Consider the following 22,964-nt stretch of genomic DNA (forward strand, 5'->3'; position numbering starts at 1 on the left):
TGCCATCCACATTCCTAGAAATTGGAGGAGTCTGCTGCTTTTGGATTGCACAGAGGGCTGGCTTATTTTGGCTTTCTCTACTTTTTCTTCCTGTAGCCTAATTTTGAGGGAGAATTTTCAGATTTTTTTCTATCAGACTCAAATGTTCACTCTTTCAAGCTTCTCTCTACTCTCCTTTGCCCATATTCAGTATTCGTACCAGAAGTCTTAGAAATTTTGATTGGCAGGTTTTTTTGACTTGATACATCAGTTCAGAGAGGGCTTTGTTCTTATATAACTATATTCAAAGTACAGTTACTGCCTTGAGAAAGTAATTGAAATCACAATAGGCACCATGAAAATAAGGACTGGACCAAAATGACAGCAGGGAAAAGTCCCTGGTGTTCAGCTAAGTGACAAGAGAAATTAGAAACAGATGTTTAAAAGGAGAGTAAATCTATCATAGAGTGGCCATATCAATTGTTCTCAATATTCTTTAGGACCCCACAGTTTTATGGCCATTGCTTCTAAGCATATGTATTCTCAGGGTACTGTTCAAATGACTCAACAACGGGTGTAGCTCAGGCATGGATGGGTCAAGATGGGTCAAAGTGGATGCCTATTTTAATGCTGCAGCAGAGTACTGGACTAGGTTGACTCCTTCATTATTGGATGGTAGGAGGATCTAGGGAGAGGGCACCGGGGAGTGGGGGTGCTGGGAATATGGGAGTACAGTGGAAAGCTTGGGGGAGCAGCTACTTACCAAGAAATATGTAAGTATTTCAATATTTTGACAACTGGTATGCCTGTGGGCTTCCCTGGTGGCTTAATCAGTAAAGAATCTGCCTGCAGTACAGGAGATCTGGGTTCTATCCCTGGGTTGGAAAGATCCCCTGGAGGAGGGCATGGCAACCCACTCCAGTATTCTTGCCTGGAGAATCCCCGTGGACAGAGGAGCCTGGCGGGCTACAGTCCACGAGGGTCACAAAGAGTCAGACATGACTCAGCAACTAAGCACAGCACATGACTGTATCAGCTGGACTTCAGTCCTACAAGTTCTTCTATAGTCTTGGAAACTGTATCTGTCATGTTATAGTTGACCTTCCAGCCAGGACTGGCACTAAGGGCTGTATTTTGTTTATCTCACCACAATACTCTTTGTCCTATTAAGATGGACACACACTTTTACAAACATTTGAACCAAATAGACTTACTGTTGCAGAAGGAGAAGCTACTGGGAAAGAATGGGTTGGGGAGGGGTGGGAAGCTTTGGCTATCAGTCAGTCATCCCAGCAGAGATTTCAGCAGAAACTTAATAAGCCAGTCTCTGTAGTGATAGCAGAGCTCTTAGGCACAATTCAGTCTAAATCAGAGTGTAGATGGAGGCCACCTGCTTTTGATAAATGACTCGACATGGCTGAGTGTTCTACAAAAAGAAACCTTCAGTACTGTAAATGTGCATGGGTGATGTCATGAGTCCTTCAAATGGATGAAGGCTAATGGATCAGCAGTGAGCCTGATGCCAAAAGAATGGCTTCCCTGAGAGAGAACTCAGGTTTGAAGTTACACAAGGCATCCTGCAGAATTTCTCTTCCTCAATGCCTTGGTTCAATGCACTGTTTCAGCTTCAACTAGAAAACACTTAATATTCTTAGGTGTTTTTAGCCTAATGGATTTGATACACAAGTATTTCCTCAATCTAAACTTTCCAAGGTGGGTAATTGCTCTGGAGATTGTTAACATTATAATCAGAGATTAATGAAACTGGCTGGTAAAGCCCAAACACTTGTAACCCTTGGTGAACTTTTGTGATCCCTACCAATAACTCATTGTGTATGACTGGATCTGGGTGGAAGATTTGACTTGGTGGGTTTGACATTTAACCTTTAAAATGAATGGCAAGATTTGCAGGTGCACTTGTTCCACAAGGTAGCTAATGAATGATGTATATAATTGTCAACGTAGATCTAAGCCTGGAGAGGTTTGACAAATATAGTTTCTGCTAAAAAACAATGAATGTTCCTAGACATCTGTGCAGTCTCTAGTTCTTAGGTTTTGTTGTAGGAGAAAAGATTCTAAGAGATGATTCAACTGAGAGTTGTGGTCATCTACACATTTTCAGAGATAGATTATACTAACTCCTAACTGGCTTAGTTTTCCTGGAGTTAGGGTAAGTTGAAATACTTAGTTAACAGTAGTAGGTGAGTTAGCTAAGGGACTAAATGTAGGTGAAAGAAGGATGAATCAGATCTTAATACAAATTGCCTGAATAGTTGTGCAAATTGTAAGTTGGATAAGATTTATTTAAAACAAACATAGCCAAACAGTTCACTGAAGTGCCTTCCTCAACCTATATCCAGAAACAGCATTTTAGCTTTTGGAAGATATGGTAAAATAGTAGCTTGGACTAGTGCCCAGACTGCCCCAAGATAAGGTAAAAGCAAAGTGTGTATCTTGGACTGTAGCCATTTCCCTAGAAGATGCAAACCCAAGGCAGAGTCTTAGAAGAATCCTTTATTATAATAGGATCACCTTCACATATGCTTTAGCAACCCTTGATTTCCAGGGGAAAAGTGGATTCTAAACTCTTCACCCTGAATAAAGTTGCTGCTCTAGGGCATGCACATGATGTGACTTCTTAGATTTTCATAACTGCTTTCTTTCTCTCTTGGTTGCTGCTGCACCCTCACCTGCTTGCCCTGTCATTTTTAGACTTGAATGAAATGCTACAGATGGGAGATCTGGGAATCCTGAGGGAGACTCCTGAAGGGCTGGATTATGCAACCAAGAAGTGAATGGGGGTAAGCTTCCCCTGGGGGTGAGCCTTAAAGAGAGAGAAATGGAGTTGAAAGAGGGGCTGGAAAGATAAATTCTGATTTCATTCCGTCTTCTAAGAACTGCTCTGGGGTACAGTTACTCCTTACAGCCCTTCTGGAGAAATCCCATGTGCCATGTGAACATGGCTGCCAAGGGACCTGCTGGATCTCTTCCTGGGTCATAATTGTGGGAGGAGGGGTGGCGAACTGCATTATAATGCAGTGCGTTGTTCCTTGAAACTCATTTTCTTCTTTCCCTTACTGTCCTGGGCTTCCATCTCCCAAATAAAGTGTTAGCACTTTCAATGTATTGGGAGGCTCTGCCTTCTAGGATATCATGGCTTTAGATACTAGGCTAATCATTAAACATTTTACCAGCTCATTAACAGATTTGCCTAATCAATATGTGACATTATCCTTCCTAAGGTCAGACTGAAAACTAATTTAAGTCTTTTTAATATTCATGGTTTCAATTAGTGCAGTAACAGTCAATACCAGCCCTTCTCAACCATAGTTCAACAGAATTAACCCTTAATTCCTAAGACACCTGTAGTATGTAATGAATTAACTTCTCTTCTATGCATCTAGAATGTACCATCCTGGGAAGTAAGCAGTTACTTAAATTACTTCCTGTAGGAATTAATTCTCTTGAGGAATCCTGGTTGTGAAGGGCTGGTCTTCACATTTTCAGGTATTTTCCTGAGATGACTTTTATTCATCTTGTTACTAGACAAGATAAAAATGTATTCATTTATGTTTTTCAATTTTAGTCCTGATGACAGCTAACAAAGGAAGTGAATTACTTGATTCCTATTTATTTAATAAATATTTGAATATCTCCTAAGAGCCAGGTTCTAGGAAAGCAAGGAAGAGCAAGGCTTGTTCTCTGTTTTCCCAGAGCTTAGTTTACTGGGAATATAATACAGATAAATATCACACTGTGTGCATAACAGAAATACATAGAGAGTGACTTGAGAACAGAGGAGCTTAGATGATATTCTCTTTTCACATTGTATTTTGCTCTACTTTCATACCATTCATAGCATTTATAACTTGTTGTGTCCTAGGGAACATAACTAAAAGAAGCCACCTGTAAGAAAACTATGATGAAATCTTCTTAACCATTTATATGACATTATTATTTCTATTTTGGTACTCTTAAAAAAAAAAAAAAGCTGAGTTCTACATGGTATCAAAAGGAAAAGAGGCTGAAATGTACCAAATCAGTCTTAATTTCTCTCACAAGGAAATTTTTAATGCAATATGTTATTTTTTTTCTGATACTTCTCATTAAACAAAGGTAGACTATCAAAAGTTCTCTGCATTGTTTTTCAGAGCCTGACTTTCAAAATAAAGTGACTATGCCAGTCACAAACACTGGGAGATGAGACTTTTGCTGCCAAAATTGAAAGAGTGTCTGTCATTTGTATCTTTGGCCAAAGAAATGGGTCTTCAAAATTTTTTGCTCAGATCCATTTAAAATCTGCTTGCATATTCGTATCTGTAAAAATTACTTTGCTAGTTCTAAGGTAGAAGAAATTTATCACTGAAATTTGCAATTTTAGAAAATATTTAAAAGCATTTAAAATATAAATAGCTCTGGCCAAACAACTTGAGGAGACGTGGTCCAGAGTGTGGCCTTGAGCTATGTTAATTTATATGCCTCTAAGGAAGGGTGGAGTTCATTGCAAAAACAGTGCTGTTTAAGAAAAATACTCATGTGTGATGTATAATTTTTCAGATAACAGAATTACAAATCTCTGGCATTTATAAATTAAAGTTGTACTGCAAAGGTAAGGAGGATGAATATTCCTATTTTGAGTAATGATGAAAATTAAGAGAAGAAAATAGGGACAGGCTTTTTGTACTGAAATACAATTTCATTCTCAGATCTTAAAAGAATAAAGATTCTCTCCTGAGATAGTCAGTGTGGGAACTGACCGTAGGTAATAAGGCATACCTGGCCCTGGGGATGGGTAGTGGGGAATGTATCGAAAGTCTTTTTGAAATCTGGCAGAAGCCCTATTTTTTTTTTAATGCCCTAGAAGAAAGGATAGGAATTGCAGCACATTAGTCACAATAAATAGACCTTGTCCCTAAACACCCACAAACGTCCCTCCTTATTTTTCATTGTACCCATTGTTCATTTCATCTCTGTCAGTGAATGCAAATGTTTCACATTCTGGACCTAACTGGGTGCCGCAGTTGGAAAGGTCATCTATCCTCATCAAATCCTTATTAAACATACAAATCTTCTTAGTAGTCACTTTTTTCTCTTAGACAAATGTAGGAGAGGATCCATTGTCAATTCTCTGAGAAAGGTAAGTAACAGAAAATCATTTCAGTGGTGACTTTCTGGAAGTTTGGAATTATCCCAAATTTTGCTGATTGACTTCCCTGGTGGCTCAGAGAGCAAAGAATCTGCCTGCAATGTGAGAGACAGGGAAGATCTCCTGGAGAAGAAAATGGCTACCTACTCGTATTCTTGCTTGGAGAGTCCACGGACAGCGGAATCTGATGGGCTACAGTTCATGGGGTCACAAAGAGTCAGACACAACTAAGCGACTAAGCATGCATTTAATATCGAGGAAAAATGAGTTCTGGATTCTCCTTCCACCAAATGAAGTCTTGTTTATCAATCTCTCATCAGGTTTTGGACACAGGGACACAAAGTGTACATACATACAGGCAGTTTTTGTGTGACTGTTCTCTTCTCAGTAGCAACTCATTCTCCAGCCAGCAATCCAGAAGAAAGTCATCTGGAGTTATCCGGGTGAAAAGTCAGAGCTCTTTCTGTGAGGAATCAAAGCTTCTGTTCTTTGGGCTACATGATTAGCCTCTTTAGTTAGCCTTCCCCTTAAATCAATGGAAAAGTTCACAGAATGAAATGCTTAGTGCTCTCTTGGTCTTGAGCCAGGGATGGCTGTGCCTGCAAGCAAAACAAATTCTCAGCAAGAATTTGTAAACAAGGATCAACTGACTAATGCCTGGTACAAAATGATGTCTGACATCTGTACTTCTGGTGGAAATTTGTGCAGAGGAGCAAAATTATTATTATTTTTTTTATTGTTAACACTCTTTTCCCTTAGATGACTGTTGTGCTCCGTGGATGGGTATCATTAATTTGGAATTTGGGTCTGAAATGGTGTTAGGCTGCTTTTGCCAAGTAATTCTTTTCCCCTTGTGAGTTTTATCCTCTTTTGTATGTTCCTGTTTGAGACCTTTTAGAAACTTTATTTTTGTTCGGAAAAAGACATGATACCACATAGACCTACTAATTATTTTCTTTAACATGAGGCTTATTATCCCTGAAAAGCCTTACAGCACCTCTAGGTCCCCATGGGAAGTTAAGAACAAATGGCAGGAGCCCAGGTACTCAGGAAGAAAACTTTTGGCTAAGCAGTATTGACTCATTGATGTTTAATAATAATACTACCAATTGTCTTTTAATGAACATATACCATGCAATAGGCACTCAAATTTGCTTTAAAAAACAACTTAAATTATATCAAGCCCTTAATATGTGCCAGGTACTATTGTGGTACCAGAACTGGTAGCTGAAAACAACAGAAATTATTCTCTCATAGTTTTGGAGGTTAGTAGTCTGCAACAAGGAGTCAGCAGGCCCACCGTCTTTCTGAAGACTCTACTATCGAATCTATTCCATGCCTTTCTTTTAGTTTCTGGTGTTCCTAGTGTTCCTTGAAGCTCCTTGACTCCAATCTCTGCTTCCATTGTCACAGGGCCATCTCCCCTCAGTGTGTCTCTTTCTTCATAGGGCGTTCTCCTCTCTGCACATGTCTCTGCCCCTCTAAGCAGAACCTTAATCATATAGGATTAACCCTGGTGGCTCAGATTGTAAAGAATCTTCCTGTAATGCAGAAGACCTGAGTTCGATCCCTGGCTTGGGAAGATCCCCTGGAAAAGGGAATGGCAACCCACTCCAGTATACTTGCCTGGAGAATCCCAAGGACAGAGGAGCTTGGCAGGCCACAGTCAATGGGGTCTCAAAGAGTCAGACACAAATTAGCTACTAATACATTCACTTTCATTAATATATAGGAGGAATCTCTAATAGCAACCTAATATTGTTGTTGTTCAGTCGCTAAGTCATGTCTGACTCTTTGTGACCCCATGGACTGCAACATGCCAGGCTTCCCTATTCCTTACTGTCTCCCAGAGTTTGCTCAAACTTACGTTCATTGAGTTGGTAATGCCATCCAACCATCTCATCCTCTGCCACCCCCTTCTCTTTCTGCCCTCAATCCTTCCTAGCATCAGGATCTTTTTCAAAGAATCTACTCTTTGTATCAGTTGGCCAAAATATTGGAGCTTCAGCATCAGTCCTTCCAATGAATATTCAGAGTTGATTTCCTTTAGGATTGACTGATTTGCAGTGCAAGGGACTCTCAAGAGTCTTCTCCAGCATCAGAATTTGAAAGCATCAATTCTTCAGCCCTCAGCCTTCTGCATGGTCCAACTCTCACATCCATACATGGCTACTGGAAAAGCTGTAGCTTTGATTATCCAGACGTTTGTCTGCAACGTGTTTTCTATGCTTTTTAATACACTGTCTAGGTTTGTTACAGTTTTCCTTCCAAGGAGCAAGCCTCTTTTTATTTCAGCTTGGTTCTCAGATGGGCTGACTCAAAAAGAGAGTGCAAACTTCTCTACAGTGCATATAGAGGTGCTCTTCAAAGGTAGTGCTGAAATAATATGTCCCAGTGGGAAGAACTTGTCTGTGAATAGAGCAGTCATGGTGGTAAGAATGGAGGCTATGCATGAGCTCCAAATTAGGGACTCCCACTTAGTAGACCTAGCTACTGCCTCAGCACATGCCCAGCTGTCAGAAACAGTCTGTCTCTTGAAGAAATCAAGCAGTCTCTTGGTAGCACGTTGACTACAGTGGACCCTTTTCACTCTGAAGGCATAGGATTTCAATAAATAAACAAATATCTGTATTTAAACCAGGTTCGAGTTTATCTTATGTGCCTTCAGGGATTCAGCTAGCACATCTCTTGAGATTTCTTTGAGATACTTGAAGCAACACGTGGCCAAGCAGGAGTAAGAACATGGAAAGTGTCTCCTTCTTGCATATGTGCCCTCAGGATTTGTTGTTCTCCCAAGGGGATACAATTATCTATCTGATACTTTTAATCTTGGGTTGAGATACTTATAAAGAAATATCATGGACCAAAAGATGTGTTTAAATTAACAACCAAACTAGGGTTAGGAGGGATGGCGTGACGTGGAAGGCATGCATAGTCCACTGAATGTGAGCACTGCTAATTAGTCTACTTGTAACTTTCAGCCTTGATCAACTCTTGAGCTTACATCCCTGTATTAGAAAGATTCTTGAGATTCAGAATAGGACAATGGAAATGATTAAAAATAGAGAAATGAGGTTAAAAAAAGAAAAGTTAAAGTTAGAGCTGTTTTAGCATGCCCATCTTTACCTGTAGAAGCTAATTGTAGATGGTAGGAGAGAGGAGGGGCTTTACATAACTTAAGAATTAATGGCTTAGGCTGTGCTGAATGAGAGTGATTATAGATACTGGCAGTCATTGTTCAACTAAAGGTGAAAATGAAGAAGGAAGGGCAGAAAGACCTCTTTCAGAAGAAAGAGATCTTCCAAAATTTGTACTCTTCTCCATGGCAAAGCTGCAGGAGCAAATAGGGAACTGTGGGAAAGGTGGATTCCAGTAGGAAACTTGGGACTGGAGGAAAGAGGAAACAGCAGAGTCTGAGCTGTGAAGCCGGTCTCTTGGGGCCCTCCGTATTCAGTGTTCTGAGCAGGGATCCTGATCTTTGAATTCAAAAGTCTGGATGTGAACTGACAAAGGAGTGTGAAATAAAGGCATGAGCATGAGGTCAGGGAAGATGTGGTATATGAAATGTGGGTTTCCTACGGAGAACTTCAGTGTGTTGGTTTTTGTGACTTAAAAATAGACAGAAAGCTACTGGTCTTTTAAAAACAATGATCAGGATCATTCATAATTTGTTTTAAATTTGACTTCCCAGCATTTACCACTCTGTGCCATTGTCTTCTGATGATAATGACCTATGCATCGTCTGCCCACTGTTTTCCCCTCATTGTGCACAGTCACTCCCTCTGTCAGGAGTACCTTTCTCCCCCAGTCCTTGTGGACGCCCTCTCCTCACCCTTCAGAGAACCGGATGAACCATTTTTTTTTCCCCCATGCAGTGCTCTATGTTTTCCACACCCAGAGAGTTGGCTGATCCTCCGTGTCTACCTCTGTTACATCTTTGATAGTATGGCATTGGCTTGATTTGTTGTATGTTCACTAGATTGTGAGTTCATGAGGCCAGGGACTGTCTTATTTTCATTCTGGGTCAAATATTTGGCATGTAGCAAGTGACGCAATACGTGCTTCTTGGAAGTACATTTAGAATTGAGGAACTCCGAAGGAGGCTTACCAGGTGTCCTCCAACTTAAGTCACCAAATAAGGAAAGCATTTTTACAGGCATAGTAGAAGCATGAGTTTGCACAGGGAAGATGTTTATTAAGAACATGTAAAATAAATATTATGTAACAGTACAGAAAATATCTTCTTAGGAATCTAAGACCAAGATAGAAACCTATTTATCTCTGCTAACAGAGACATAGTCTGGCTTTCATTTTCTTTTCTGTGATTCTGCGATTTAGGATCACAAACTCCACACAGTGAACAACTGATAAACTAGACAAATACCAGAATATAGTTAATGAGAAGAAGCATTTTCTTTATCTTGCCTTCTTTCCATAGTGTTACTCAGTTAACTATTTCTGAGATCAAGTGTTGGTCATATTCAAGGAAAATGGACAAAAATGGGTTGTATGTTTTGATGGGGGAATTATTTAGTTTTTTTAAAATCCCATATATATATGGTTAAGCAATAATATTTGTGTTAGCTCATTTATCTCAATATTTTCATAGAATCAAATCTTGCTCATTTAGACTACTAAGTTAAACTACTATATAAGTGAAATACTGTAGAATATGAAGCAAATTCAGTCATCACTTATTGTGCATCATTAAAGGAAACAAAATACAACAAAACATTAATGGAGAAATCTAGTTAGCATGCTTTAATAAATATATTCAATATATATTTAATAAGTATATATTATTACTTATATTTAATAAGTATAATATATTTAATAAGTATATTATACTTGCTTTTAAAGAGCCTAAATCTTTTTACGTGTAAATAACCACTATAAAAAGTATTTAAACATTTAGTGCTCACAAGGAGGATTAATGTGTTCTGCTTTAGTTTTAGTAATATATTTACTTGTATACACTATGTATTAACTTTAACAGCTTCTTTTGTCCTAGATGTTCAAGATATCCACTTCAGCTCAATTCTTGTCTAGTTGTTAAGAACATCAACAGAGAAGGTTATCTGAATGGATTTTTAGTAGCACTTGTGTTTATTCTGACTCAACTGTGTGCAGTTCCTCCACTATTGACTTGTATCAAGAAAACAGCGAGTGTGTTGAATTATTTGGAACGTTCAGAGAAGAATTTGACCAGCAGGCTGTCATACAATGTAAACAGCATGAGGGCCTGTTGGCTTCATGAAGGGGATATCTGGTTTCTCAACAGGTTCTGGAGGTGGAGAACAGAAGGAGCTGAAGGGCTTTCGCCTGCGGTGCAAGCAGATAATGGCACTTCAGCTGCTTCTCTACAAAGGCAGGAGGTCTGACTTAGCAATTTGTGAGAGAGTTCTCATTTCTTAATATCTATATCATTAGTTGACAGATGGCTTTCTGTCTGAAATCTTATTTTGAGAAGCTACCTCCTGCTAGATAATCTCTTTAAACTGTAAATCACTAGTGGAATGAATTTCAATTCCTAAAGTTCTGGATGAATATACTAAAAGTTATCCCCTGCTGCAATTTGCGGAGCACATTGTTTTAATATTTATTGGGCATTTACTATGTCTCAAACCTTTTGCTAAGAACTAGGTTATGACAGAAAATAAGAAAGACACTGTCCTTATTTTTCAATGACAGTCAATAAACTAGGATGTGGGTACAAATACTCTACTTTTCAAGATTGTGACTGAAGTTCTGTCCTTGTTCTTCATCTTTTTAGATGGAGAAAGAGGCATTTTATAAGTTGTAAGAACTTTTTTTTCCTATAAAAATTGTAGTCACTTTTTTCTCTATAAAAAGTGTAGTCAGCCTCTCTAGTTAGCTTTTTCAGACCATAGCTTCTCAACTTGGGAATAGTCACAAGGGAGGTCAGAGAGAACTTCCCTTGGAGTTTTGAAGGCCAGTTATTACAGATGTGTCTAATAAACCACAGTCTAGCTTCTCAGTCCAGCCTCTTGGCCTTTACTGCTGATGATGGGAGGATATCTTTTATGTTGTTTTTTGCCACTTGCCAATGATATTGGAAATAGGAAGTTCTGCCTAAAAATTCAATCTGGCTCAAGATAGATGAGCATGGCATGGGCAGAGCATCCCAGAGGTGTTCTGGGGCTTCTTGAGATATTATGTAATAAATGAGGTATGTGCCAAACCCTGCTTCCTCTCCCCTTTGGAAAGCCAGATCTAGGGCCTGGGGCAGCCTCTTACCATAAACTGCCCCAGTCCATTTATCCTATGGTACCATATGAGCTTATCATATCATGAGTTTATTACATACCATATCAAAGTTGGGAAGGACTGTCTTAGGTTATGACTCAGGGGCAAGGAATTCTGCTGTTAGGAAAGGCTTTAGGACATGTGCCAATGTCCACACCTAGTCAGGCTCTCAGGAGTTGTTAGGAATAGGGAGATGATGAAAAGGGAAACTAAAATCACTGTGCATAAGAACATAAAGTAATCTTTCTGTTGTGGGCAGGGAACAGCTTGGCAGATGATTTGTTTGAAGAAAATATTTTTCTTTGTTCATATTGATTTGGACTGTACTGCTTTGGAGAATTATTTTTGTTCTTGGGATGTGTATGTCTGCATCATGCATGTTTTGTCTGGAAATTATGTATACATTCTAGAAGACAAAAGGAAGAATCTGGAGGCATGTTACCTTCAGATCACTCTGTAGAGAGATCTCCACGGGGGACTGTGTTTAAAATACCAAATCCCAATCTGGATTATTAGCCAAAGCACATTCTTGATAAATAATCCCAGGATTGGAAAGGTATTGCCAGGAACTGTGGAAGCCCACACATGTCCTTGGCGGGGTATCAGATTGGTACTAGAGAGGACACAGAGATTCACTCTGGGAAGGATTAAAGTAGTAGTTCTCTCTCCAAGGGGTAACGGAAAGGTGGACTTTAATACAGGGGATTGAAATGTGGAATTGGGTTATATCCTAAGGAGAGTCCCTAAGAAGGGTTTACCTTGGTCAATTTCCTTAAACTCTGAATAGTGCTGCTTAACCTAAGTGTCACTTTAATTCCTGCGTTGCAGTATCCTCTATCTGGCCCCATACTCACAGCAGTCTAATGCGTCCATACCACCTGGTGTGTTAAAGGAACTAAGGAAAGGAGCCAGGAAGAGTTCTTGTCCTGACCCTCTCTCTCCAGGCCAGCCTGGTGGAGGCAGTCTCATGTCAAATATGGTTCTCCTTATTCCTAGCCCTCAGGGGTTCCCAGGAGTGGTGCAAGTGGAGGCCCAAGGTAGCCTGGAAATCAGTGAAAGAAAGTGATGAACAGACGGGGATATGAATCAAATCTCCCTTCTCCCTCTGTGTATTCTAGGAAGGTCAGTCTGAAAGGAGGGAGGGGGTGACAGGAGGTAGATAGCAGCTTGCTTACTCAAGCTTTGTGCACACCCATCTTTCCAGGGCCCATTCTGAAGGATACCAGCTATCTTCATGTCCTGAGTGATGTTGTATGTGAGTGTGACGCAGGAGGTGTCAGCCATTCTCAGCTAGATATGTGGAATGCTTAGAACACTTAAAATAGAAAACTTTATATCCTGCCATTATATTTCAGGAAAAAGTAATGGGATGGTTAATTTTACCAATTGGCTAGGCTATGGTGTCCAGTTGTTTGGTCAAACATAACTCTGGATGTTCATAGAGGGATGAAATACCCTCTATGAGGGTATTTTTTATGATGGTGAATACTTACAATGAGTTGACTTTGAGTAAAACATTATTCTCCATAATGTGGGTAGGTCTCATCTAATCAGTTGATTTTGCTTTAAGACTACACCTTCAGTTCAGTTCGGTTCAGTCACTCAGTTGTGTCCGACTCTTTGCGACCCCATGAATCGCAGCACGCCAGGCCTCCCTGTCCATCACCAACTCCAGGAGTTCACTCAGACTCACGTCCATTGAGTCCGTGATGCCATCCAGCCATCTCATCCTCGGTCGTCCCCTTCTTCTCCTGCCCCCAATCGCTCCCAGCATCAGAGTCTTTTCCAATGAGTCAACTCTTCGCATGAGGTGCCCAAAGTACTGGAGCTTCAGCTTTAGCATCATTCCTTCCAAAGAAATCCCAGGGTTGATCTCCTTCAGAATGGACTGGTTGGATCTCCTTGCAGTCCAAGGGACTCTCAAGAGTCTTCTCCAACACCACAGTTCAAAAGCATCAATTCTTCAGCACTCAGCCTTCTTCACAGTCCAACTCTCACATCCATACATGACCACAGGAAAAACCATAGCCTTGACTAGACGGACCTTAGTCGGCAAAGGAATGTCTCTGCTTTTGAATACGCTATCTAGGTTGGTCATAACTTTTCTTCCAAGGAGTAAGTGTCTTTTAATTTCATGGCTGCAGTCACCATCTCCAGATTTTGGAGCCCCCAAAAATAAAGTCTGACACTGTTTCCACTGTTTCTCTATCTATTTCCCATGAAGTGATAGGACCAGATGCCATGATCTTCGTTTTCTGAATGTTGAGCTTTAAGCCAACTTTTTCACTCTCCTCTTTTACTTTCATCAAGAGGCTTTTTAGTTCCTCTTTACTTTCTGCCATAAGGGTGGTGTCATCTGCATATCTGAGGTTATTGATATTTCTCCTGGCAATCTTGATTCCAGCTTGTGTTTCTTCCAGTCCAGCGTTTCTCATGATGTACTCTGCATAGAAGTTAAATAAGCAGGGTGACAATATACAGCCTTGACGTGCTCCTTTTCCTATTTGGAACCAGTCCGTTGTTCCATGTCCAGTTCTAACTGTTGCTTCCTGGCTTGCATACAGATTTCTCAAGAGGCAGGTCAGGTGGTCTGGTATTCCCATCTCCTTCAGAATTTTCCACAGTTGATTGTGATCCACACAGTCAAAGGCTTTGGCATAGTCAATAAAGTAGAAATAGATATTTTTCTGGAACTCTGTTGCTTTTTCCATGATCCATCGGATGTTGGCAATTTGATCTCTGGTTCCTCTGCCTTTTCTAAAACCAGCTTGAACATCAGGAAGTTCATGGTTCATGTATTGCTGAAGCCTGGCTTGGAGAATTTTGAGGATTACTTTACTAGCGTGTGAGATGAGTGCAATTGTGCGGTAGTTTGAGCATTCTTAGACACCGTACAAATCCCCTGCCTGCCAGTCTGCCCTGCAGATTTCATACCCAAGCCTGAAATATCAACTCTTAGCTGAATTTCCAGCCTGCTGTCCTGTCTGTCCTACAGACTTGAGACCTTCCAGCTCTCACAATTTCCTGAGCCAGTTTCTTAAAATAACTGCCACCCCCCCCCCCCAATCTTTCTCTGTATATGCATGCATGCTCAGATGCTCAGTCGTGTCTGACTCTGTGACCCCAGGGACTGTAGCCCACCAGCCTCCTCTGTCAGTGGGATCTTCCTGGAAAGAATACTGGAGTGGGTTACCATTTCCTCCTCTAGGGGATTTTCCCAACCCAGGAATGAAACCAGTGTCTGCTGTGTCTCCTGAATTGGCAGGCAGATTCTTTACTACTGAGCCATCTGGGAAGCCCTTCTCTGTATATAGGTATGCTCTATCTATATCTCTCTCTATATATCTATCCATCCCTGTAACTATGTATATCTATATCAACTATAGCTCTATCTATTTTTCCATCTATTTATCCTATTGATTCTGTTTCTCTGGAGAACCCTGACTAAAACAGGAAATCTAAAAGGGAATGAAATCGTAGTGTGTTGCAATGGAAATAACTCAACATCCTAATAGATTCAGTATATTTTGCTGAATTCTACCTAGAATTTTTAAGAACATGCTGCCAAAACCTCTTGTCTGCTTAAGAAAGCATATAGAACTCTGTTCTCCGTCCAGGGCTTCTGGTTAAATATCTCCTGAAAGCATTGTCTACTTGTCTCCATCTCCTAGCTGCCTATTCATGGACTAGAAAAAGGCAGTGCTCAGACCCTTATGTCATCCCGTGTTGTCTTTGTCCCATTAGTAGCCGCGTGTGGCTGTCTGTGGTGAGTAATTGGACGATCGCTCAGGGAAGTGCACGTGCTAATGGTGCATGGCAGCTTTACAAACACTGTCTGTTTGAGTTAGACCTGCATTGTCCTCTGATTTAAAGATTCTTCTGTGACAATCAGAGCCTTGGGGATGATGTTGGCCAGAAAGAATGTGCATGGCCGTTATTGAGCCAATTTTATAATTCATCTTTTAATAATCTGTGACTAAAGAGCTGAGTGAAATTCATCAAGCCCTGCCTTGTTTCTCACTGGGGAGCTTTCTGTTTTGTTACAGAGCCAAAGCTGTATGCAGCTGTTGGAGCTGTCACCGGTATTCTGGTTCACCCAAATATTGATAATAATTACTTTGGCTCCACATGGAAAGCATTTATTCTAATATCTGTAATGGAAAGACTTATTATTGATATTACAGCTTTGCAGTGAGTCTGTCAGAATGTGGATATGACATTCATAAACTATATTTGGTAAAAGCGGTATGTTTCTCCTACATAGTACACAGGACCCTGGGGTGTATTGTTGATCATCTGTTCTTCATAAATATAAGGAGAAGTTCTTACCAGATAATAATAATTAAACCTGTAGAAATGTCCAAATGGTGGCAGGCTACAGCCATCCTCAATGTCCCACAACAGCCTGTTAGGATAAGCAAAGTCAAACAGCCAAGGCTTTGAGTCTGAGTGGGGTAAGTAGCATAATGAATTTTCTTCACCTGTCATTATTCCTGTCTTGGCTTTCCTGGGTTACAGTCACAAGCTGGTCACATCACATTTATGCACCTTTGTGTAGAGAGCTTTGGAATGGAGCTTGGGACTGGTCCAACTGGGAATGACCAGCTTATTATCGCAGGAACGAAAAGCTGCTTTGACCCTTGTCAGCCACATCCCCGGGAAGCCATGTGCTTGCCCAAACCCATGGCTTTATGTTTCCTTCTTACATGTCCCCCTTTCTGTTCTCCTTGCCTTTCTTATTTGCTTGCCCTGGGTGGTCTTCTGTCTCCTATATCAAACTTCATGATGTGGGACATGTTAGTTGCTCTGATCAAGATGATTTTCTTTTGACATTAGTGTCTGACCACCTCCAAGAGAATGACTAGGTTCCAAGCTTTGACTAGGTGGGCTCTGAGTAGCAAGGAACTCAGCGGCAACTTAGCCGCATGCTCAGCAGATGGGGTGACTTGATGACCACCTTTTTGCAGAGGACTAAGGAGATCTTATGAGAAAGCTCTTGGGGTAGGTAGGGTTTTATGTCAAAGACTTAGTTATAAGAGAGCAGGAGGGAGACTGAGTCCAGCTCTGGAGCTAGAATGAGTCTCGAATCACAGTCCAACTGCTGTAGCACTTCTGGGCTTAGAGGAGAGAGACTGCTGCTGCTGCTAAGTTGCTTCAGTTGTGTCCAACTCCGTGCGACCCCATAGATGGCAACTCACCAGGCTCCTCTGTCCCTGGGATTCTCCAGGTGAGAATTCTGGAGTGGGTTGCCATTTCCTTCTCCAATACATGCATGCATGCTAAGTCACTTCAGTCATGTCTGACTCTGTCTGACCCCATAGATGGCAGCCCACTAGGCTCCTCTGTCCACAGGATTCTCTAGGCAAGAATACTGGAGTGGGTTTCCATTTCCTCCGAGGAGAGAGACAGCTGTAAGTAAAAACTATGCCATGACAGTCTACGACACATCGGAGCTCAGTAATCTATGGCATAGGGACCAATATAACAGAGTATAACACAAAGGAAGGTAGCCTCTAGCAGGGCCTGGGGCAGCTGTGAGCAGTAGCAGTCCCCAGGCTGCCTGGTGTGCCAGGCAGGCAGCATAGGTGCTATAGGAACCAGCACACGTGAGTCACCCTTGGGGGGTGCTCCTAGAAATACATGAATGGGGAGCAGTCCTCAGACACCCGGAGGTTTCTTATTAGCACACAGGACTGGAGTCAGCAAAACTGGAAGGTGCACCCTAATGTGTTGGACCATAGTTGTCCAACAGTATGGTGATCTCTGTGGGGGGAGTCTGCGTTCATTAGACTGTTCTTGAGTGACTGGACAATACACCTTGGCCCTTCCCTTCACTTGTGTTAGGTGGTCCATCTTGGGTGGTCAGATCCTTATGCCATGTATCCTGAGTCCTTTGCCAGAAAGGCTGAGCTAAATTCCTTAAGAGAGGCTTCTGGATTTGCATCTTGATCTTGGCTAAAAGCAAGACTAAGAAGAATTTCTGTCTTAAAATTTTATAAATAAATTTATAAAATTTAATAAAAATTTCTGTCTAAAATTTGACCAGATTTCCAATAGCCTGTTGACTAATACAGACATTTGTTTTCAAGAAAGAGCTTTTGTGACTTAAGTGTATTTACTGCAAAGAAAAACTGGAGAAAGTTTAGGAGATGCATTGAATAATAGCTTTAAGACAGAAAAACACTGGGTAAAAAAGAAAGTGATGAAAAGAGTGTTGTGCTTGGCCAAGTCAGCCATTTAATGACAAACCTCCTCTTGTTTAAACTGGGAACTGTCTATTTTGGCCGATTAAAGTAGTCTCTAAGAATATTCTTAATTTCTGAAGGCTTTGTTATAAGAAAGCCAAAATAATCAGAGTTTATTGATCCATTTCAGAGCACTTCTGTTTTCGGATGGACTGCCTTGAGGTTCAGAAAGATGCATGGTGTAATTTCATAGGAATCCCTTATAATGCAGTATGGAATTATGCTCACATGCTCTGAAGTGTTTCTAAACAGCTCTGGCCACATCTTGGATATTCATCGTCTGAGAATGTATAATTTATGAAATTGTAATGAGATGGTAGAATTTTGCTCTAAAGGATTCTCATGGAGTTGGTCTACATCCGCTTGTAATGTCAGCTCTTTTCTAAGATAGCTCCTGCTGTACCTTCCCCTCCGAAACCACAATTTTCAGAGCTTTGAAAGTGGGAGCTCTTCCAGCTTGGGGTTATGGTCTGTCATACTGTGAAGAAGTTGTTGACCCATGGAACTTTTTCCTTTTCTTTGATGTCATGAGGTTGGGGTCTGCCTTCTGTTCTGTTTTTGTTCTCAACTGACTGTCAGTTCCTTGCTAAATTTCCAAGTAATTATTAAGGGCTTAGCTTAAGGCGGGGGTACTGACCTATCCCTCAAAAATATTAGGTGAGGAACTTCCCTGGAAGTCCAGTGGTTAAGACTCTATGTTCCCAATGCAGGGGGTGTGGGTTTGACTCCTGCTTGAGAAACTAAGATCCTGCATGCTGCGTGGTGCAACCTAAAAAAAAGGAAGTTAGGTGAAATTTGGTTTATCTCTAGTAGGTGAGCATATTTTTGAAATTTTAAATCATAGTCTTTAAGAATCTTTTTAAAAAATACTTAAAAACCAAGGACTTAAAGAACTGTTTTTATTGACGTATCTTGGGAGCTCTAGGCAATATGACTGATATTTGAGAGGGCCTGGGAATATTGAACAGCACCCCCTTTTTCGAGGTCAGCAGTTAGTTCAGGTCCATGATGGCCTCATGGACCCAGGTTTCTTCCAGTTTTCTGCATTTTCATGCTTTGTATGTGGCCTTCATCCTTGTGATGTAAATCATTATGCCACCTATAGCATCAAGCCTGTGTTCTGATAGTGGCTTGACAGCAATCTAGTCCTTTAACCATTTTTCAATTTTTCTGTCACCCTGTGAGGGTGGGCAAGCTGTGGTGTCTTTATCTGCTCTTGACCAGCTCTCGAACAAAAACCTTTAAATTCCGCTATTCACAAGACTGGCTTTGCTTTTGTGTTCTTCCAGGAGCTAACAATTTTTTCTCAGTCCTTTATATGAATCAGTGTTTTGGCCTTCTTGACTCATGGTTTGCTTCTAGGTGTACTTGAGCTGTTCCAATCCAGAGAAGTCGGATACAAATGAATATATGATAAATTGAATACTGTTTTAAGATTTCAGAGTAGCAAATTTATAAAGAATTTTTTTTTTTTTGCAAAGCCTTTGTATGGTAAAAAACAACCAGATAATTCATTTACTTGGGGAACCCAGGTTTTTCATGTATTAACTCCACCTTAAAATGGGGAGATCTTTTATAGTACAGTTTGCTCTGAATCAGAACTTATATCTGGAAAGTCATTTGGGGCATCAGATTTCCTGCCCTCTCCCATACTGCTGCTGCTTCTGAATACAATCATCTTTTTCTACTTGGACATTGATTAAAGAACTCAGAGGAGCATGACCATAGATCTGATCTGTGAAGAATATATAGCCTCTTCAAAAAGGGAACTCTTGGAAAATTAGAATTACTAGATTTTATTTTTTTGATGGAAAGCATAAAAATGCCTATAATTGGAAAAAATAGGTTCCTAGTGGCAATGTAATTTTAATATTTCATATATCTTTATGGAAGGCTTGAAAATTTGGAAATAAAAGTATCATAATCTTCAGTATTTTCCTTAATTTTGAAGTCAATTTTAAAAATATAGACATTTACATTTCTGGATTACATTTGTATACGTAAATCTTTACAGTTTCCTGTTCCATTTTTCTTTTGTTACTATGGTTCATCCCAGAGAGCATTTGAAGGCACCCACCTTCAGATGGATTGACTGAGGCAAGGGTGGGGTCAGGATGTGGAGGAGAGTGAGGAGCTGGGATGCACAGCCCATCCTATCCTGGAGGTCGTAGCTAGAAGGTGGATGGGGGATGGAGAGTAGGAGGAACCTCAAGGTAGTAAGTACCCCAGGGAGGGGTACTTACCATTGTGCTAAGAAAATTGAGAAAGGCTTAGAAGAGCTAAGTTAAAGAAAATAAAAAGGGGCAAAAAATGAGAGAGTACTGGGAAGTATAAAGGAAGGAAGGAGTGGATGTTATAGGGCAGAGGGTGGGGATGGAGAGTCAGAGAACGCTTCCAGGAGCTTCCCTCATGGTCCAGTGGCTAAGACTCTGTCCTTCCAATGCAGGGAGCCTGGGTTCCTGGCCAGGAAACTAGATCCCATATGCTGCAACTAAGTTTTCTTATGCCACAGCTAAAAGATTCCACATGCCACAACTAAGACCTGGTGCATTCAAATAAATAAGTAAATTTTTTTTTTTTAAATGAAAGAGCCCCCACTTACTCTGCCATGGTCACTTCTAGTTCATCATCAGAGCAGGTGGGTGAGATACAGTGGGGCACAGAAATAGACTTAGGGCGAGAAAGAAGCACCGAGAATGAGTGAAGGATGTATAAAGTATATGAAAGCAAATGTAGGGTGTGAAGTGATGAGCTGGCCCTCTGTGGCATTAAGAGTAGCAAGCGATCAATAGAAAACTGGAAAGAGAGAGTTGGCTTCAAAGGGCAAGGAAGTAGTTTTCTAGAGTGTTCTGCTTTCTTTTTTCTCTCTCTTTCTTCCACTAAGAACAGGGATGAGAGGGCCATGAGGAGACCCTCCTGCAGGGGACAGGTGAGGCTGAGGTAGGACAGCCCTGCTGGTAGCAGAGACGGTCTCCCAGAGAGATCCTGTGCGAACCAAAAGATTACAACCTTACTATTCCTGCCTTTGTGACCTCAGACAAGTGGTTCAACTTCTCTGAGCCTCAGCCTTTTCATCTGTAAAACAGAGAGAAGAATGTCTGCCTCCTGGGGTTACTTCCATAAATGAGATATTGTGCAATATGCTTGAGTTGACCCATGAGTGTTTGGAGTTAGTTATTGCTCTGTTGGAATACCCAGGATAGCCACTGAGGACAACATGGCTCCTTCGGGACTGGAGTGGCCTAGTCCCAGTTCCCTGGTATCTAAAGGTGATAGAACTTGAGAATGTCACTTGTCTCCAAGTGGCCTGCATTGTACTGATGCTCCTGTCCACCCTTCACAGTAAGCACCCTGGAGTGAGCAGTGTGTCACTCACACTTGGCTAACCTGCTTAATTACTTTACAATCCAAGTGTATGCAAAGTCATACAAAGTCTGTTGACTTCTAACTCCTAATTTTGACAGTAATAAACACATACAGTTGGCTCTGTGTATGGATTCAATCAACCATGGATCAAAAATATTTTTTATTTTTTAATTAATTATTTATTTATTTTTTGAGTTTAAATGTGTTTTATTTTTAGACAACCTACATGACACGTTTTCTCAAAAACAGTGCCTCCGCTCCAAATAAATCAACATTCAAAACAAATGAAGAGCTCGAGATGACATCAGTCCCATCTGTCTAAGTCCTGGTGTTGTGTGGATGAAAAGCAGTGGCCAGCCAGTTTTGACGACAGGTGATTGATCCAAAGTAACTGCCAACTTTGTTAATAATTTTCCATCTCTAAACCATCCTTAAAGAAAATCATATATGGGGTTACACCGTCCTCACAGTAGTCCAGCAGAGCAACCATGCCATCTGGATTCATGTTTTCACCAATAAAGAACTGGTAGTTTTTGAAATTAGCAAGGATGTGCTTGATTTGTCCTGCAGCCCCTGTCATAAAAGGTTTTACTCTTTCTGGTCTCTGTTCTTCAAGTTTCCCTTTGATTGACTTCATGTAATCTTTGATGTACTTCTTGTAGGCTTCTTTTGTGAAGCTGGTTTCCTGCAAGTGATGGTTCATGACAATATCGACACCAGTGATTACTGTGCTTTCCGTACCTTCGCCCTCGGGGCCTTCAGCGGAGGCATTTCCACCAATGAGCGAGTCATCGATGTTACCCTCTGTCCTGCTGACCATCTTCCCCTCCACCTCCAGACACAGCCCGTCCGCGGCCTCCCGGATCTTGTAGATGTCGGAGAACATCTCATCATGGCTAATGAGGTCCCGGTAGATGATCATGATGGCGACTGGAGGGAGGCGACAGCGGCGCTGGCTTAGCAGGAGCCCGGAGCTCAGAGCGAGCGCAGTGCGGCCAGAGTGGCGCTCGGGGGCAGGGGGGAGCGGGCGGAAAAGCCAAAAATATTTTTTAAATAATTCCGGAAAGTTCCAAAAAGCAAAACTTGAATTTGCTGCATACTGGCAACTATTTACATAGCATCTACATTGTATTAAGTATGATAGGTAAACTAGAGATAATTTAAAGTATATAGAAGAATGTACGTAGGTTTTATGGAAATACTGGACCATTTTATATAAGGAATGGAGCATCTACAAATTTTTCTATCTGTGGAGATCTTAGAACCACTTTCCCATAGATAAAGAAGGATGACTATACTATCTCTGAAATATTCTCCTTGATATTTCAGACCTTCTTGCTATGGAATCAATGATAAATAATTGTAGAATAAATAGTAATGGGATTGATATTTTGAGGCCCAGAAAATTTAAATACTACCTTTCAAATCCTATAAGGCTGGCTTGACTATGTTTTCTTTTCTTTTTTTTAAGAAACTCAGTTTTTCTCTTTTATGTGAATCAGTGGTTTTGGTGTCTTGAGCTGATGTTTACCTCCAGGCACTCTTCTCTTCAAGCTCTGAGTGGAGATGTAATTTATTTTCCTCTGCCACTGTATCCCCCTTCTTTGGGCTCATTCTTGTTGTCGTCTTCTTCAACTTTTAGTTGCTGAAGTTTGGCTACTGTTTATCCAGTCTGTCTGAGATTCTGTAAAATGGAGTTAATATTACCTATTTTGCCAAGCTATCATGAAGATTCAGTGCAACTATATAATTACAAAGCATACAATATATATAGAAGGCCCTCGGTAAGTAACAGTTGTGAATGAGTATAACACAGACAGATGCTGCATAAGTTTAAGTTATTAATTTGCAGATATTGGGATGAGAGACAAAGCAGAAAAGGCAACTCAGCTAAGAGTGAGGAGTTTTAAATTCTGGATTCACATAGAATACTTTGTCCCATATCCATTTTCTGGGATTTT

The 22,964-nt window shown here is 40.8% G+C and overlaps 1 protein-coding gene across 1 annotated transcript; it reads right to left on the minus strand.

The window, feature by feature from the left end:
* Window positions 1–21,214: 21,214 nt before the first annotated feature.
* On the minus strand, window positions 21,215–21,935 carry LOC101116579 (translationally-controlled tumor protein-like). The gene has a single exon (XM_042252574.2). It carries the CDS (start codon window positions 21,923–21,925, stop codon window positions 21,407–21,409), a length of 519 nt encoding a protein of 172 aa, XP_042108508.1. The 5' UTR covers window positions 21,926–21,935; the 3' UTR covers window positions 21,215–21,406.
* Window positions 21,936–22,964: the final 1,029 nt, after the last annotated feature.

Source organism: Ovis aries, chromosome 7, assembly GCF_016772045.2.
Source record: "Ovis aries strain OAR_USU_Benz2616 breed Rambouillet chromosome 7, ARS-UI_Ramb_v3.0, whole genome shotgun sequence".
Classification (NCBI taxonomy): Eukaryota; Metazoa; Chordata; class Mammalia; order Artiodactyla; family Bovidae; genus Ovis; species Ovis aries.

Excerpts from the sequence above, each read along its gene's own strand:
- LOC101116579 (XM_042252574.2), bottom strand. The coding sequence starts at position 21,925 with ATGATCATCTACCGGGACCTCATTAGCCATGATGAGATGTTCTCCGAC.